The 18,203-nt window shown below is 44.0% G+C and overlaps 1 protein-coding gene across 1 annotated transcript in view; it reads right to left on the bottom strand.

Moving 5' to 3' along the window:
- Nucleotides 1–396: 396 nt before the first annotated feature.
- LOC309564997 (intestinal mucin-like protein) overlaps nucleotides 397–18,203 on the bottom strand; it is a 50,179-nt gene continuing 32,372 nt past the window's right edge. Inside the window, exons 8-9 of the mRNA XM_082269729.1 lie at nucleotides 11,103–11,211; nucleotides 397–804 (exon numbers count right to left, since the gene is read on the bottom strand). Of these exons, the coding sequence (XP_082125855.1) occupies nucleotides 639–804; nucleotides 11,103–11,211 (275 nt within the window). The 3' untranslated portion in view covers nucleotides 397–638. The remainder of the gene's footprint in view (nucleotides 805–11,102; nucleotides 11,212–18,203) is intronic.

The raw sequence follows: 18,203 nt of genomic DNA, 5'->3' as shown, positions 1-18,203 counted from the left end.
GACCCATGGAGCTGCAGCTCGGCTTGGGTGCCCCCATAGCAAGCTGCTTGCTGTGGGGGCACTCAACAGAAGGGAGGGGCCAGGAGCAGGGATGAGGTATCCGAGAAGAGGAGGATCCAGGCTGCTCTGTGCAAAACCAACTGCACAGAGCAGGTAAGTATAACATGTTTGTTATCTTTAAAAAAAAATAAAAATAAAACAAGGCTTTACAATCACTTTAATGAATGCAGAACTAAATTAATGTGTGTCTTTTTTTTTTTTTTTTTTGTAGTTCAGCTTTAATGTAAATGTTTTAGCTGCTTATTTTGGTCCATCTGATAACAATGTCTCAATATTTATGCCCATATTCTTGTGCATCTACATATATATGCCTATATTACACTGTAAACAGGGCATTATCATTGATTAATTGTGCATAGTCTTGATTTAGCATAGATAACACACACATACTTGAAACTTAAATGTATCCAACTGAATGTGAAGCACGTTAACACAAGAAATTGTACGAAGTTTGAATAATCTAAAACAGACATACAACCACAAAACAAAATGTTTGGCTTAGGCAAAGCAGCTTTATTATAAGTCTGTCACTAAGTAGCCTGACATCATCTGTCAAATGGCATTTTTCTAGCCAAAATCTATGGAATACATTTCACACTAGTGCAAGCACAACTCTTGGCAGATGTGATGGTGATGTTTTTGTTTTTTTCACCAGGGCAAGTCAGCTCGATCACATTCTGAAAGGTCTCTATCTCCTTGCAGCATTTACATTTTCCCTCCATTTGAAGTGAAGAATTTGAAAACCTGCATGTAAATAAATCGTATTACATTTAGTGACATCAGATCAAAAGATTTTGTTACTTAGAGCAACACATGAATATTACTGTTGGAAAGTCTATTGCTGAACAACCAGAGAAATAGTGATATCATTTCTATAGGACTACTCAGAATTCAACAATGAGGGTCCTTTCACACGGGCTTTCCACCTGGCCGACTCAGTTTTCCTCAACGGGGATCGATCCCTGATCCCTGCTGAGCAGGCGGATGACAGGTCAGTCTCTGCTTACTTTGCAGAGATGGAGCTGTCAAATCTCTGCTCTCCTCTATGGGAGATCGGATGAAAACGGACCGTCTGTCCATTTTTTTCCAATCCGATCCTCCAGATGGATGGAAAATAGGGTTTCCATCTGTCTGGATATCACGGACCACATCGGATCGGAGAGCAGCGGGTGTTAGTAGACATGTCACCGCTGACATCCGCTGTCCCATAGAGGTGCATGGAGCGTCCGATCAGATCCGCCTAAAAAACTGACAGGCGGACCTGATCAGAAAGCCGTGTTAAAGGGGTCTAATTGATTAGTAGGAACTGAGCATTTTAGATGATTGGGCTAACAGGAATATGGCAAGGCAATATATCTCTATCTGGCCACCAGAATCCACAACATTTATTGCATTTGACAAACAGACATAGGGTGCATTACATTGGACAACAATAACCAAAGAGTATAGCTTCCACCAGACTACCTGGGACTAATCAGGCTGTTGAATGCTCTGTAAATGCAACAATGCATTTTCTTCTCAATGTTTTTATCATTTATGTTGCTTATTTTTCTGTAAGACAATTAGGCTTTATGCACACAGGACGTTTTTACAGCTGCTGTTAGGGGCGTCTGAGGGTTTTTTTTTTTTCATTGCCTCTAAATGCCCCTCTATGTTAGCCTATGTGTCCATGCACACATAAACTTCCAGAGGCCTTTGGAGGCATAGGCATTTAGGGGCAATAGAAAAAAAATGATAGCCTGTGTGTCTAGGAGCAGAGGCTGTTGAGCTGTAAAAATCCAAAATGCCCATAAAAGTTTAGCTACGTTTGGCATTTTTTGGCATTCTTATATTATAGGGGGTGTTTTTTCTGAAAAAAAAAATGGCTAACCCCCAAAAAAACGCAGAAAAATGCCCATAGACTCCCATAAATGCTATTCAAAACTGCAGCTAACAGTGTGTTTTTAACTCTGCATTTTCCTGGCAGCAGAGCTGGCATTTTTTAAACAAGCTGAAGCCCAAGCATGAGGCCTTACATTTACAATTATACCGATAGCACTACACATATCACTTCGACCTCAAGGCAGACAGCTGTCAGTGACAGCGAGTACTTAGAGCCAGCAGCTGCAGAAAATTTGAGTTCTTGGCTCTTAAAATGGGGATGATAAGTTACATATACCCTTGCATAGGGCATTGAGTTAGGGGACATAAACAGAATGTGGGCAGGAAGGGATTAAATGGTTACAAGAATCTCTTTCTATTAATGAAAGATTTGATTTTGTAATAATAATCAGTCTAAAGTCAAAATCTGGCTGGTTTGTCAAGGACTGGCTAAATTTCAATCAGTGAAAGGCCCTCCCTACTCAACAAAAGTCTATCGTTAAAACAACTTTTGTCAAATGGACAAGTTGGAAAACTTATCTCAATTAGCCAATAGACTGCAACTGCTAATCAGTGTACTTTGACAGCAGCAGGGGCCACAGTCAGAATACAGCGTACCAGAGGAGAGGGATTCCTCCATCCACTTTGCATGAATGGAGGAATCTGTTCATTTTTTATGACCAGCTCTAGCTGTGCCATTTACTATATTTGCTGCCTGAAAACTTTCCTCTGTCTTAGCAGTTTTTTTTTCCCTAGGGTTTGTGGTAAATTTTGGGTGACTGGTGGCCATTAATGTTGAGCGAACACGGACTGTATTATTCGTGTTCGTACCGAATAATTGGATTTTTGTTACCCGAACACGGACCCGAAAACTTTACCGTATGTTCGGGTTTAAAATCCGTGTTCGTCATTTTATTTCCTGTTTTGTATGTAATGGCGCGCTTTTAATAGCGGGCTTTCAACAGCCAATCAACAAGCGTTTAACTGGTGTGCCTTAAGCCATCCCAGCCATGCCTACTAATGTATTAGTAGCTGTGATTGGCCATCTGAAGCATGTGACCATGTCTTTATAAGTTCGAGAGCCCCAGCGCGCCGCGTCGTTCTGCTGTAGTTGAGGGACAGAGCACACATCATACGTGATGGCTGCTGATTAGGGACAGACAGTGATTCTGTGAAAAATTGTGTCCGAAAAGAATGCAGTGACAGGTCGGAGTGCAGGCAGGGAAAGATATTAGAGCATTTTAGGGCGAGGCTGGAGATTAGGCAGGGTCAGTCTTCTACATTGATTTTGCTTTGTGGGGGGTGGTGCAGTGAACGATCTTATTGAGCATATTAGGGACAGGCTGGAGATTAGGCAGGGACAGTATACATCGATTTTTCTGTGTGGGGGGTGGTGCAGTGAACGATTTTTTTGCCCTCACTTGAGCCCACTGAGGAGGAGGAGGGAGAAAAAAAAATCTATTTTTATCAGTCAGTTGTGTGCAGCGTTCATCTTAGATCTATTTTACTACAAGTTAAAAGTGATTTTTTTTTTTTTACCCCTTCATAGCCTTTTTGCTCCAGTGCTGACTGTGACATAAGACACTGCTGTGTTCACATGTACTATTGAGTGATTTTCAATTTCATACACTTTTTTCTATTCCACTATTCAATATACACCCTTTTGGGTTAAAAAAAAAATTAAATTGTGGCATAGTCTGTACTATTCTATTTAAAAATTACAAACTTAAAGGGGAATTTTCTTTTTTTTTCCCTTCATAGCCTGCTGCAGAGCTGACTGACATAAGACACTGCTGTGTTCACATGTGCTATTGAAAAATCACCAATTTTATATCATATTTTCTATTCCGCTATTCAATCTACACCCTTGGGGTAAAAATAATGAAATTGCGGCATAGTCTGTATCGGTACATGTGAGATACACCTTTCCAATTTTTGGGGCACATCTTCCACCGCCGAGGATTGCAGGGTGCTTCAGTTTGCCTCCTGCCTGTTCCGAACTCCTCCTACTCCTCATCCTGCCTTTAGGGTACAAAAAATAGTAATCGGGGCCTAGTCTGGGTCTGTACGTGTGAGATAGATACACCTTTTTATATCATATTTTCTATTCCGCTATTCAATCTACACCCTTTGGGGTAAAAATAATTAAATAATGGCATAGTCTGTATCAGTACGTGTGAGATACACCTTTCCAATTTTTGGGGCGCATCTTACACCGCCGAGGATTGCAGGATGCTTCAGTTTGCCTCCTGCCTGTTCCGAACTCCTCCTACTCCTCATCCTGCCTTTAGGGTACAAAAAATAGTAATCAGGGCCTAATCTGGGTCTGTACGTGTGAGATAGATACACCTTTTGATATCATATTTTCTATTCCGCTATTCAATCTACACCCTTTGGGGTAAAAAGAATTAAATTGTGGCATAGTCTGTTTCGGTACGTGTGAGATACACCTTTCCAATTTTTGGGGCGCATCTTCCACCGCCGAGGATTGCAGGGTGTTTCAGTTTGCCTCCTGCCTGTTCCAAACTCCTCCTACTCCTCATCCTGCCTTTAGGGTACAAAAAATAGTAATCGGGGCCTAGTCTGGGTCTGTAAGTGTGAGATAGATACACCTTTTGATATCATATTTTCTATTCCGCTATTCAATCTACACCCTTGGGGTAAAAAGAATTAAATTGCGGCATAGTCTGTTTCGGTACGTGTAAGATACACCTTCCAAATTTTTGGGGCGCATCTTCCACCGCCGAGGATTGCAGGGTGCTTCAGTTTGCCTCCTGCCTGTTCCGAACTCCTCCTACTCCTCATCCTGCCTTTAGGGTACAAAAAATTGTAATCGGGGCCTAGTCTGTGTTTGTACGTGTGAGATACACCCTTTTATAAAAATTTTTCTATTCCGCTATTCAATCTACACCCTTGGGGTAAAAAGAATTAAATTGCGGCATAGTCTGTATCGGTACGTGTGAGATACACCTTTCCAATTTTTGGGGCGCATCTTCCACCGACGAGGATTGCAGGGTGCTTCAGTTTGCCTCCTGCCTGTTCCGAACTCCTCCTACTCCTCATCCTGCCTTTAGGGTACAAAAAATAGTAATCAGGGCCTAGTCTGTGTCTGTACGTGTGAGATAGATACACCTTTTTATATCATATTTTCTATTCCGCTATTCAATCTACACCCTTTGGGGTAAAAATAATTAAATTGCGGCATAGTCTGTTTCGGTACGTGTGAGATACACCTTCCAAATTTTTGGGGCGCATCTTCCACCGCCGAGGATTGCAGGGTGCTTCAGTTTGCCTCCTGTTCCAAACTCCTCCTACTCCTCATCCTGCCTTTAGCGTACAAAAAATTGTAATCGGGGCCTAGTCTGTGTTTGTACGTGTGAGATACACCGTTTTATAACTTTTTTTCTATTCCGCTATTCAATATACACCCTTTTTGAGTGTAAAAAATTAAATTACGGCATAGTCTGTATCGGTACATGTGAGATACACCTTTTTAAATTTGTTTGGCGCATCTCCTTCCACCGCCGAGGATTGCAGGGCGCTTCAGTTTGCCTCCTGTCCCGAACTCCTCCTACTCCTCTTCCTCATCCTCATCCTGCCTTTAGGGCACAAAAAATTGTAATCGGGGCCTAGTCTGTGTTTGTACGTGTGGTATACACCGTTTTATAAATTTTTTTCTATTCCGCTATTCAATATACACCCTTTTGGAGTGTAAAAAATTTAATTACGGCATAGTCTGTATCGGTACGTGTGAGATACACCTTTTAAATTTGTTTTGCGCATCTCCTTCCACCGCCGAGGATTGCAGGGCGCTTCAGTTTGCCTCCTGTTCCGAACTCCTCCTACTCCTCTTCCTCATCCTCATCCTCCCTTTAGGGTACAAAAAATTGTAATCGGGGCCTAGTCTGTGTTTGTACGTGTGAGATACACCGTTTTATATACTTTTTTCTATTCCGCTATTCAATATACACCCTTTTGGAGTGTAAAAAATTAAATTGCGGCATAGTTTGCATATTTGACTGTGAGATACACCCGTGCGATACTGTTGTTGTTTTGTTCCGCTATTCAATAAACACCTTTCTAGGGCAAGATCATAAATTACAGAAATATGAGGAGACCGTCAAATAGGGGCCGTGGCCTGGGTCGTGGTGCTGCTGGTAGAGCTCCTGTTGCAAGTAGAGGACGTGGTCGATCTGTTCCAGCTACACGCACAAGTGAAACACCTTCCTCAAGTGTGAGTAGGCGACAGAACCTGCAGCAGTATTTGGTAGGGCATCATGCGCCTCTAGAAGTGATGAGGCCAGAAGAAGTACAGGCGATAGTAGATTGTGTTGCTGACAGTGCCTCCAGTTCCTTCACATTGTCTCCCACCCAGTCTACTGCAGAAAGGTCAGAGTTGGCACCTGCAGCCGATGTCCCACCGTCTTTCACCTCACCCCCTTGCAAATCAGGCAAGCAGTCTGAGCCCCAAGTCATGCAGCAGTCTCTTCTTCTTTTTGATGACTCTGTCAGCAGGGTTTCCCAGGGCCATCCACCTAGCCCTGCCCCAGAAGTGGAAGAGATTGAGTGCAGCGATGCCCAACCACTTATTTCTCAAGATGAGTACATGGAAGGACCATCGCAGCACGTCTCCGATGATGACGAAACGCAGGTGCCAACTGCTGCGGCACTCAGAATTGTGGAGACCGACAAGGAGGGCAGGGGTGAAGACTGGGTGGAAGATGATGTGGAGGACGATGAGGTCCTCGACCCCACATGGAATGAACGTCATGCAGGTGACCTGAGTAGTTTGGAGGAAGAGGCAGTGGTCGCACAGAGCCACCAGCACAGCAGAAGAGGGAGCAGGGTGCAGAAGCGGAGCAGCCGTGCCCTAGACACTATGCCTGCTACTGCCCAATGCAGCAAGGGACCGAGCGCACCAAAGCCAGCTCAAAGGAGTTCTCTAGCGTGGAAGTTCTTTAGAAAATGTGCTGATGACAGGACACGAGTGGTTTGCACCCTGTGCAATCAGAGCCTGAAGCGAGGCATAAACCTTCTCAACCTGAGCACAACCTGCATGATCAGGCATCTAAGTGCAAAGCATGAGCTGCAGTGGAGTAGACACCTTCTAAACCAAGAAAGGTCTCTGGCTCCTCCTGCTTCCTCTTCTGCTGCAGTCTCGGCCTCTTCATCCACCTCTGTAGTGATACTGGCACCTGCCACCCCGCAAACAGACGATCTGTCAGCAACACCACCACCTGGGTCACCAACCATCTCCACAATGTCCCGTGGAAGCGTTCAGCTTTCCATCTCCCAAACACTTCAGAGGAAGAGGAAGTACCCCCCTACCCACCCGCGATCCCTGGCCCTGAATGCCAGCATTTCAAAATTCTTGGCCTTTGAAATGCTGTCATTCCGTCTGGTGGAGACGCACAGTTTTAAAAGCCTTATGTCGGTGGCTGTCCCACAGTACGTCGTGCCAAGCCGCCACTACTTTTCCAGGCAAGCCATCCCTTCCCTGCACAACCAAGTGGGGGAAAAAATCAGGTGTGCACTGCGCAACGCCATCTGTGCCAAGGTACACCTAACGACCGATACGTGGACCAGTAAGCACGGTCAGGGGCATTATATCTCCCTAATGGCACACTGGGTAAATGCAGTGGCGGATGGGCCTGAGGCGGATAGCAATTTGGCGCATGTCCTTCCACCACCGAGGATTGCAGGGCGCTTCAGTTTGCCTCCTGTTCCTAACTCCTCCTACTCCGCTTCCTCATCCTCTACCGCCTCCTCATCCGGTCAGCGTAACACCTTCACCACCAACTTCAGCACAGCCAGGGGTAAACGACAACAGGCAGTTTTAAAACTTGCCTGTTTGGGGGAAAAACCACACACCGCGCAGGAGTTGTGGAGGAGCATGGAACAGCAGACAAATGAGTGGTTGCTGCCAGCGAGCCTCAAGCCCGGCCTGGTGGTGTGCGATAACGGGCGAAATCTCATAGCAGCTCTGGGCCTTGCCGGTTTGACGCACATCCCTTGCCTGGCACATGTGCTGAATTTGGTGGTGCAGAGGTTCCTTAAAAATTATCCCGATATGTCAGAGCTGCTGCAGAAAGTGCGGGCCGTCTGTGCGCACTTTCGGTGTTCTCACCCTGCTGCTGCTCGCCTGTCAGCGCTGCAGCGTAACTTCGGCCTTCCCGCTCACCGCCTCATATGTGACGTGCCCACAAGGTGGAACTCCACCTTGCACATGCTGGAAAGACTGTGCGAGCAGCAGCAGGCCATAGTTGAGTTTCAGCTGCAGCACGCACGCGTGAGTCGCTCTGCGGAACAGCACCACTTCACCACCAATAACTGGGCCTCCATGCGAGACCTGTGTGCCTTGTTGCGCTGTTTTGAGTACTCCACCATCATGGCCAGTGCCGATGACGCCGTTGTCAGCTTAACTATCCCAATTCTATGCCTCCTTCAAAAAACGATTCGGGCGATGATGGAAGAGGATGTGGCACAGGATGAGGAGGAGAAGGAGGAGGAGGAGGATGAAGAGGTAACATTTCCAAGGCTTTCAGGGCAGTCATTCGCAAGTGGCTCCGAGGGTGGATTCCTGCACCCACAAACGCCAGGGACACAATTGTCCAGCAGGGGCACAGTTCTGGAGGATGAGGAGGATGAGGAGATGGAGGAGGAGATGGAACCATGTTCACAGCAGGGTGGCACCCAGGCCAGCTCATGGCCATCACTGGTGTGTGGCTGGGGGGATACAGAGGACACAGACGATACACCTTCCACAGAGGACAGCCTTTCGTTGCCTCTGGGCAGCCTGGCACACATGAGCAATTACATGCTGCAGTGTCTCCACAACGACCGCCGAGTTGCCCACATTCTAACTTGTGCTGATTACTGGGTGGACACGCTGCTGGATCCCCGTTACAAGGACAACGTACCGTCCTTAATTCACTCACTGGAGCGCGATCGCAAGATGCGCGAGTACAAGCACACGCTAGTAGACGCGATGCTGCTGGCATTCCCACCTGACAGCGGGGCAACAGTGGAAGCACAAGGCCAAGGCGGAGGAGGAGGAAGAGGTCGCCAATGCCACCAGGGCACCGCCAGCACCTCAGAAGGCAGGGTTAGCATGGCCGAAATGTGGAAAAGCTTTGTCAGCACGCCACAACAAACAGCAGCACCAGCAGCTCATATGGAACGTCTTAGCAGGAGGCAGCATTTCACCAACATGGTGGAGCAGTATGTGTGCACACGCCTACATGTAGTGAATGACGGTTCTGCCCCCTTCAACTTCTGGGTCTCCAAATTGGGCACATGGCCTGAGCTTGCCCTTTACGCCTTGGAGGTGCTGGCGTGCCCTGCAGCCAGTGTATTATCTGAACGTGTATTTAGCACGGCTGGGAGTGTTATCACAGACAAGCGCAGCCGCCTGTCCAGAGACAATGTGGACAAGCTCACGTTCATTAAAATGAACCAGGCATGGATCCCACAGGACTTTTCTGTACCTTGTGCAGAATAGAGATGGATACCGACCTTACCCAGCCATTGTTGTTATATTTTTGATCTTTCTCACTCTTTTGCGGTGTACACTAATTTAAAATGACTGAAAAAAAGCAGTGTTGGCTACCTCGTCCCCCTCCACCGCTGCTTTCACCTGCACCGCCACATCCACCGCCACCTCAACCTCCCTCCTACTCCATATGGGCCTCGTCCTTTACAGATGAAGACATTTTTTTATTTTTCTGTTTTTTTTTTGGTTGTTTTAAGTTATTTCCCTATCCACATTTGTTTGCAGAGCACTTGCCATGCTCTTAACTACATTTTGTTGCCATTTGCAGCACTCTAGCCCTTTCCATTGGTGTTTTAGAGCCATTTTAGTGCCTGAAAGTTCGGGTCCCCATTGACTTCAATGGGGTTCGCGTCCGGGTAAAGTTTGGAAAAAGTCCGGGACACGGACCCGGACTTTTTTTTCAAGTTCGGCCGAACCCGCCGAACACGGACATCCAGGTGTCCGCTCAACTCTAGTGGCCATTTAAACACATTTATAGCAAGGCAGTGTAAAGCAGCAATGATTTTACTTTCCTGAGGACTATTCATTACAGTTGTTACACACCATAGAATGGGAATTAGATCTTGCCAGCTAGCACTGAACAACACATATTCTGTCGGGCTACCAGGAAAAACACAACTGATGTTCCACTGAATTATATGTAACCTGGTAATTTACTACCTGAATTTAGCGAGCACATTGACAAAACTGCTGACAAATATGGATAACTAGTTACCAGAAATGGTTTTCATGAAACAAGTTATCCTTTTGTAAAAAAAAACTTGGAAGAATGTCCGAAATAAGAATATTTCTCAACCTTGAAAGAGGGCATATTTTGGTCCTATTCACTAAAGTGAAACAGGAGAACATTTCTTAACCATGGTAAATTATAGCAACCAATCAGAAATGACTCTGCTGTAATTATATTAGTGCAAGACAGATTCTGATTGGTTGGTGTAGGTTACCACATTAAAAAAAAAAAAAAAAACACAACACTTTGTTCCTTGTTCGCTATATTAAATAAGATCATATAATTAAAAATTAAAAGGCACTAGACAATCAAATCAGCTTTAGATGTTAGCTATACATCAACCTTTTCAACACTGAGGAACCCTTAAAATAACTTTCCGGTCTCAGGGAACCCTATGCTAAAAATGGCTATATATCTACAATTACTGTGATGGTCAGTGGGAAGAATGCTCCTTACAGTTGTGCTCATTGGGAAGCATTACCCACTTACAGATAGCTACAAAAACATCAGTGTCAGTGGGCACCTATCTGAGAGGCAGACATTGTTCATTACTCAAGGAACCCTTAGCAACCTCTGGAGGAACTCTAGGGTTTCATAGAACCCTGGTTGAGAAACACTGCTATACTGTACATATTATTTTCTTTCTAAACATGCATAGTATGCATAAAGCCCAACTTCAAGAAATATGAAAATTATCTAACTGTTTATTTAGTCAAGGGGAGAGGAGAAGCAATATTCATACATCAACTAAAAAATATTGTATAATATCAGCAAAATAATTTCAGGTTTTATAGTCTAATGCTTTGCTTTCATTTATTACATTACTTGTATTCAAACCTGGTAATGCAACCTCTTTTATTTATAGACATTTTCCAGGAATGCCACAGATATTATACTTACTCGCTCGAGCTCCAACATGACCCCTTACAGTATGTAAGATGGACTTTAGCACTACAGCCATTTTGAGAAATTTCAGTCAGTTTTGATTGTATCATGCAAAGTTTTGGAGCTAAAACAAAGAAAAAAATGTTTTTTTCAGACAGAACACAAACAGGTAATTAGGAGGGGGTATGAGCACCTTGCATTAATACATAACTTATCCATATAGTAAATATGCACAACCCTTCTCACAACAACATAAATTAAATACATTACCACATATCTATGTAACTGCATGAATAGATAAACAGGTCACTCTAAACTGCCAAAAAAAAAAAACAAGGCAAACTCAAAAAACAAACAAAACATGGGGAGACAGAACTGAGGGATCCTTTTCCGATCAACAAATAGTGACTCATTAAGTACAGTATCTCACAAAAGTGAGTACACCCCTCACATTTTTGTAAATATTTTATTTTATCTTTTCATGTGATAACACTGAAGAAATGACACTCTGCTACAATGTAATGTAGTGAGTGTACAGCTTGTATAACAGTGTAAATTTGCTGTCACCTTAAAATAACTCAACACACAGCCATTAATGTCTAAACTGCTGACAACATAATTGAGTACACCCCTAAGTGGCAATGTCCAGATTGGGCACAATTAGTCATTTTCCCTCCCTGGTGTCATGTTGCTCGTTAGTGTTACAAGGTCTCAGGTAAGAATGGGGAGCAGGTGTGTTAAATTTGGTGTTATTGCTCTCACTCTCTCATACTGGTCACTGGAAGTTCAACATGCCACCTCATGGCAAAGAACTCTCTGAGGATCTGAAAAAAAAGAATTGTTGCTCTACATAAAGATGGCCTAGGCTATAAGAAGTTTGCCAAGACCCTGAAACTGAGCTGCAGCACGGTGGCCAAGACCATACAACGGTTTAACAGGACAGGTTCCACTCAGAAAAGGCCTTGCCATGGTCGACCAAAGAAGTTGAGTGCACATGCTCAGCGTCATATCCAGGGGTTGTCTTTGGGAAATAGATGTAGGAGTACTGCCAGCATTGCTGCAGAGGTTGAAGGAATGGGGGGTCATCCTGTCAGTGGTCAGGCCATACGCCGCACACTGCATCAAATTGGTCTGCATGGCTATCATCCCAGAAGAAAGTCTCTTCTAAAGATGGTGCACAAGAAAGCCCACAAATGGTTTGCTAAAGACAAGCAGAGTAAGGACATGGATTACTGGAACCATGTCCTGTGGTCTGATGAGACAAGATAAACATATTTGGTTCAGATGGTGTCAAGCGTGTGTGGAGGCAACCAGGTGAGGAGTACAAAGAAAAGTGTGTCTTGCCTACAGTCAAGCATGGTGGTTGGAGTGTCATGGTCTGGGGCTGCATGGGTGCTCCCGGCACTTGGGAGCTACAGATCACTGAGAGAACAATGAATGCCAACATGTACTGTGACATACTGAAGCATAGCATGATCCCATCCCTTCAAGGACTGGGCCGCAGGGCAGTATTCCGACATGATAACAACCCCAAACACACCTCCAAAACGACCACTGCCTTGCTAAGGAAGCTGAGGGTATAGGGGATGGACTGACCAAGCATGCCTCCAGACCTAAATCCTATTTAGCATCTGTTGGGCATCCTCAAATAGAAGGTGGAGGTCCCTAACATCCACCAGCTGTCATCGTGAACGAGTGGAAGGGGACTCCAGTGGCAACCTGTGAAGCTCTGGTGAACTCCATGCCCAAGAGGGTGAAGGCAGTGCTGGAAAATAATGGTGGCCACACAAAATATTGACACTTTGGGCCCTTTTGTTGCCAGCGGTTTAGACATTAATGGCTGTGTGTTGAGTTATTTTGAGTGGACAGCACATTTACACTGTTATACAAGCTGTACACTCACTACTTTACATTGTAGCAAAGTGTCATTTCTTCAGTGTTGTCGCATGGAAACATATAATAAAATATTTACAAAAATGTGAGGAGAGTACTCACTTTTGGGAGATACTGTACGTTCAGTAAGGTATCGCTTATGTAAATTCCTACAGCAATTGGAAAAACCAACCAGTCATTATTGCACCCCTCAAGAGGAAATAAAATGCATCCAGGTTGCCCACTTTGAGTCCAAATCTATCCTGACAGGTATTTACCCATTCATCCCTTCCATAACAAAATGAACCTGTTTAATCGAGTCTTCAACTGAGTTTGTTTGAGTTTTTTTTTTTTTTTTCCGATTGAGGGATCAAGCCTTTAGAGGCATTTAAAATGTAGGAAACAATGTTTTTCTTTTACATCCCAGTCAGAATGTGCACAGCATTTATTAATTATTGTGCCAGGTGAGGTCATCATTAATTTGTGCTGACGTATTATCTGAAATCAGTTGTCTAACCTCTGACCAAAATGGTCTAAGCTTAGAACATTCCCACCATATGCTGTATGAATATAGAAGCCTTACTGACCACAACCCCTCCAACACCTGTCTGAAACAGAGGGGTACATCAATGCCACCAGCTTTGGACTCTGTAAAACCTTGTTAAAATTGTATAATTTGTCTCCTGTGTTTAAAAGCTGATAGAAGAGTGGTGGGTCAAATCTGAGATGATGTGTCATTGCAAATCAGAAAACAAACACCCCAACTCCATCTCCTATTCCCTGAGAAGACCTGTATGAGGTCCATAATGATTTAGTCATTTATAAAAGATAGACAACAATCCCATGTTGGCTGACAGCTTAAGCCAGAGGGGCAAAAATCCTGAAAGAGAGTCTACCATTCTAAGCACCCTCAAATGCATAGCAATAAAATGCTGTAGTTTGTTGGTATGTATTGCCATGTGTCCAGGGGAAATTGTCCATACTCCTCCCTTTGTTCCCCTAACGGAATAGTTTCCCAGCATACAAAAATGTAATACAGCTACCGGTAGTATTGCTTTCCGATGCCCAATTGAATAGGGATTCACCTAGGAGGAACCATAATGAAACCCCCAATGGAAAAAAGGGAGATATAGGTGGGACAATGTTCCCTATTTGTTAATGATGTCTCAGTTTCAAAGTCTGAATAGTAAACATAGAGGTACTATTTGAGAGATCTCAATATAAATATGGAACCCACTACAGGCTATATTGCAGCCTGTAGGTGTATAAAGTCAGCGCTTAGCTTAGCAGAAATCAACAGCAGCCAGCACTAAAGGTCAATATACGAAACCCTTCTAGGTGAATAAGTACATAACAGAGCTGCGCTCAAAAATGTAGCCAACGTGCCAATAAACTAAGAAAAAACTTGAAACTTTACTCACAAATATGACATGTTAAAAGTCTGTGAGAGAAGAAGTGACTTAAACAGTTTGAAAAGTGATAGCTTCTCCTTTAAATGGCATCCAGATGGCTCAAGTACTTGCTACTCTGATTACCACCATCAGCACACTGCACTCACCAGAATGTATGGCTATGTAAATTATAGGCAGTATGTAAGCTTTATAAGGTCCCCCAGAAGCATAACCTCTTGTCTTCAGGAGCAGTCCCTTTAAGGAAATAACTCTCTGGTAATGGCATCAATTGCACTGGCACTTTCCAGGCCAACGGGTAAGCAGTGCAGCGGTATGGAACAAGTGCTCTCCAGCAGGAGCCAAATATAGTGTACATAATGTAGCATTAATCCAACTTAACAAACAAGTATAGTAAAAACATAGTCACCAAAGCTCACAAATATGGTCACCGCATACAAACCATGTGGCGGCATGACATCAGCAATCTTGGCTCCACCCACGCTTGGTTAGGTATGTGTGTGAGTGAGTGTGTGTGAGTGAGGTGTGTTGGTGGTCACAGTGAAAATGTGCTGAGAATACTTGAGCCATCTGGATGTCATTTAAAGGAGAAGCATCCACTTTTTGAACTGGTTCAGTCACTTCTTTTCTCACAGACGTTTTTTTTTTAATGTTTATTTGCCATTTAAAGGAGAAGTACCTATTTATTGAACTGTTAAAGTCACTTCTTTTTTTCCACATACTTTTTACAAGTTAGGGCCCTTTCACACGGGCTTTCCAATCAGGTCCACCTGTCAATTTTTCAGGCGGACCTGATCGAATGCTCCATGCGCCCCTATGGAGCAGCAGATATCAGCGGTGACATGTCCACTGACACCTGCCACTATCCGAACCGATCCTGTCTGTGAAATCCAGATGGACGGAAACCCTATTTTCCATCCCTCTGGAGGATCGGATAGGATCAGATGAAAACAGACAAGCGGTCTGTTTTCATCCGATCTCCAATAGAGGAAAGCGGGGATCTGACAGGTCCGTCTCAGCACAGGGAGCGGAGATAGACCTGTCATCCGCCTGCTCAGTGGAGATCGACGGATCGATCCGTGCTGAACAAAATGGAGTCCGCCGGTTAGAAAGCCCATGTGAAAGGACTTTTATATGTTTTTTCTTAGTTTATTTGTGCATTGGCTACATCTTTGAGCACTGCACTGTTATCATCTATTACAACAGGAGTGCCCTCTGATGTGGCCCCCTATCTCCTGCTCTGGGATGGCGGGTCAGCAAGCCCAGATCGCAGGTTACTAACCCGCCATCCCAGAGCCTCAGTGTTGAGAATTGAGCCGGCGGTAGAGGAAGCATGAAAGCTGACTGCAGTAGAGAGCAGAGCCGATGCTTCCGGTATAGCACCAGGTCCAGTCACAGGCTAAGTGATACCAAATGAACTCTGCATGGGACAGTAACAGCCAACGATACCTGCAGCATTCCTGAAGTGAAGATTGAAGTCAGTTTTTAATTAAAATCAAATAGCAATGGGCATATCTGTTTTCTGCACTGGTCACTCTGCTGGGCTGCTTTCAAACTGATCTGCAGGTAAAGTGTAGTGCACCTGGAAGTTACCCTGCACTGAGCCATAGACTGTTATTTCCTGCATGTTTGGTTCACTTTCTGAAAGTGAACCAAAACTCTTGAATGCAACACCTGCATGATATAATAGAAGTCTGTGGCAAAGTTCAGCTAACCTGCAGGAAAGCCACAGGTGCACTGTGCAGTGCAGGTAAACCACAGTGCATAAGCGTGATGGCAGCCTTGGGCCCCTTTCAGTCCGATCGGGTCCACCTGTCCATTTTTCAGGCAGACCCAATCTGACCCTCTATTCACCTCTATGGAGTGCCAGATGTAAATTCACTTGTGTCCCGTCTATCTCCAATCCGATCCGCTAAAAAAAAAACAGAAGGGGATCCATCCCCTTCCACTTGGGCAGATCGGATCGGAGGGCCCATAGGGTAGAGCAGGCTGTGTCCCTGTCCGCTCTGCATATGCAGAGTGGACATGAACTTGTCATCTGCCGAATCTGCTCATTGTGACCCGTGATAAGTCACTTAAGTTGCCCTTGCTACTTGGGCACCCCTGTATTACAGCCTGCCATAGTTTCCTCAAGCATTTCCCAGACTATTTGGTCAGCATGATATCTCTAGCTAAGTATTCTTGTCAAAGCTACTTCTATATGATCATTTTTCCTATTTGAGTCCATCCTCAGATTTAGCCCTCGGAAGAATTTGATATGTTAATCTGGGCTTAGCCTTTTTCCACACAAATGTTGTAAAAACCTGCTAAATATAAGAAAAAAAAGGTCTTTGGAAGTACAATGGATACACTCTGCAGGAGAAATAAAGCCTTGAGTAGCACATTGATTTTTATAATGTTAATTATACCCAATCAGATAAAGGTGACTTTAGCCCAACCTTCCAGGTCTCTCTTTATCTTATAAAGCAAGGGAACATAATTTTCAGCATACAGTCTTGTTAGATCAGTAGCTAAATATATGCCCAAATATTTAATAGCCTTCATATTAAATTCCAAAGGAAATTATTGCTTAAGGTAGCTAACCATCTCCTGAGGTAAATACAACGGCATCATTTTGGAGGTATCAGTGTATCTGAGATATAAAACCGTATATCATCTTCATAGTGGACAATTTATGCTCAGTGGAACCCACCATAAGTCCATGAATATTTGTTTTCCCTCTAATCTTACGAAGCAGTGCCTCTCTGTGTGAATAGAAGAGCTGACAGGGAGCATCCCTACCTGGTCCCATTTTTAATACTAAAAGGCTTTGAAAGGGTGCCATTAACTTTAATCTTGGCACAGGGCACCCTGTATAAAGCAAGGGTCTATTTTAATAAATTAGATCCTAATCCCTTTAGGATTTATACAAGAAAAATCCAGTCTTTCCTGTCAAATGATTTCTCAGCATCTGCTGATAGGAGGTGACTGTAAGGGGGCATACATTGAGTGGAAACCCAATGTGTTATATCAAGGGCCCTAGCTAAAGCCAGGTTAGGCATCCAGCAGCCTATTAGGAAGTTAGAGGTCCAGTTTTATGGCAGATTAGAGGTTCCTAAGGACTACAATTCAAAGTAGTTAGGCTGACATTGAGTTCCAGCATTACACCAGTTTCCGCTGGTGAAAGCTGCATTCCAGGCCAGTTGGACAACAGTCGGAGGCTTTCCCCGATCATTTTTTGCAACTGGACTTTGCGGCAACATTCTTCTGGTGATATCTTTTTTAATGCAGTATTAAAACCCAAACCAAAAATGTAATATATTGCAGCTTACCAATCATTAAATGTGGTAGATTTTATTAGTTTTCTTTTTTAGGCTTTTTCCCTCTGTTTTCATTGATTCAGTGATTTGGCCAGGAACAGGCACTCTTCATCCAGAGTGTCCCCACTCTGGATGAAGGAGCATAGGAGGGACCCTTGTACAGCAGCATTGTCTGTATGGGGGGAGGGCAGTTTTAGATGTACTAGCAGATTTACATACACTAAAACATTGAAGCCAAACTTCACTTCCCACTGCAGTTACATAAGCAGTTACAGCAACGGTTCTTTTTCCTTTTGGGATAAAGGTTTTGAGATAAATAAAAGATGATCATTGTAAACACCCCCTGTGAGTGGTAAATGGTTTGACTCAAAATTCTAACTGCTACATTTGCAGGAGAGGCTGATCTGTTGAAAAACAACAGACTTACTGGCTGAATTACCAGATGCAAATAAAAGGGAAGAAAACCTAAAAAAAGAAAACAAATGCAACCATTAAATCTAAGAACTAGTAAGATGCAATATAATAGGTGTTAAAGG

Source organism: Pelophylax lessonae (genome assembly GCF_965119305.1).
Source record: "Pelophylax lessonae genome assembly, chromosome: 10".
Taxonomy (NCBI): domain Eukaryota; kingdom Metazoa; phylum Chordata; class Amphibia; order Anura; family Ranidae; genus Pelophylax; species Pelophylax lessonae.
This window is presented reverse-complemented; position numbering and strand designations above follow the sequence as displayed.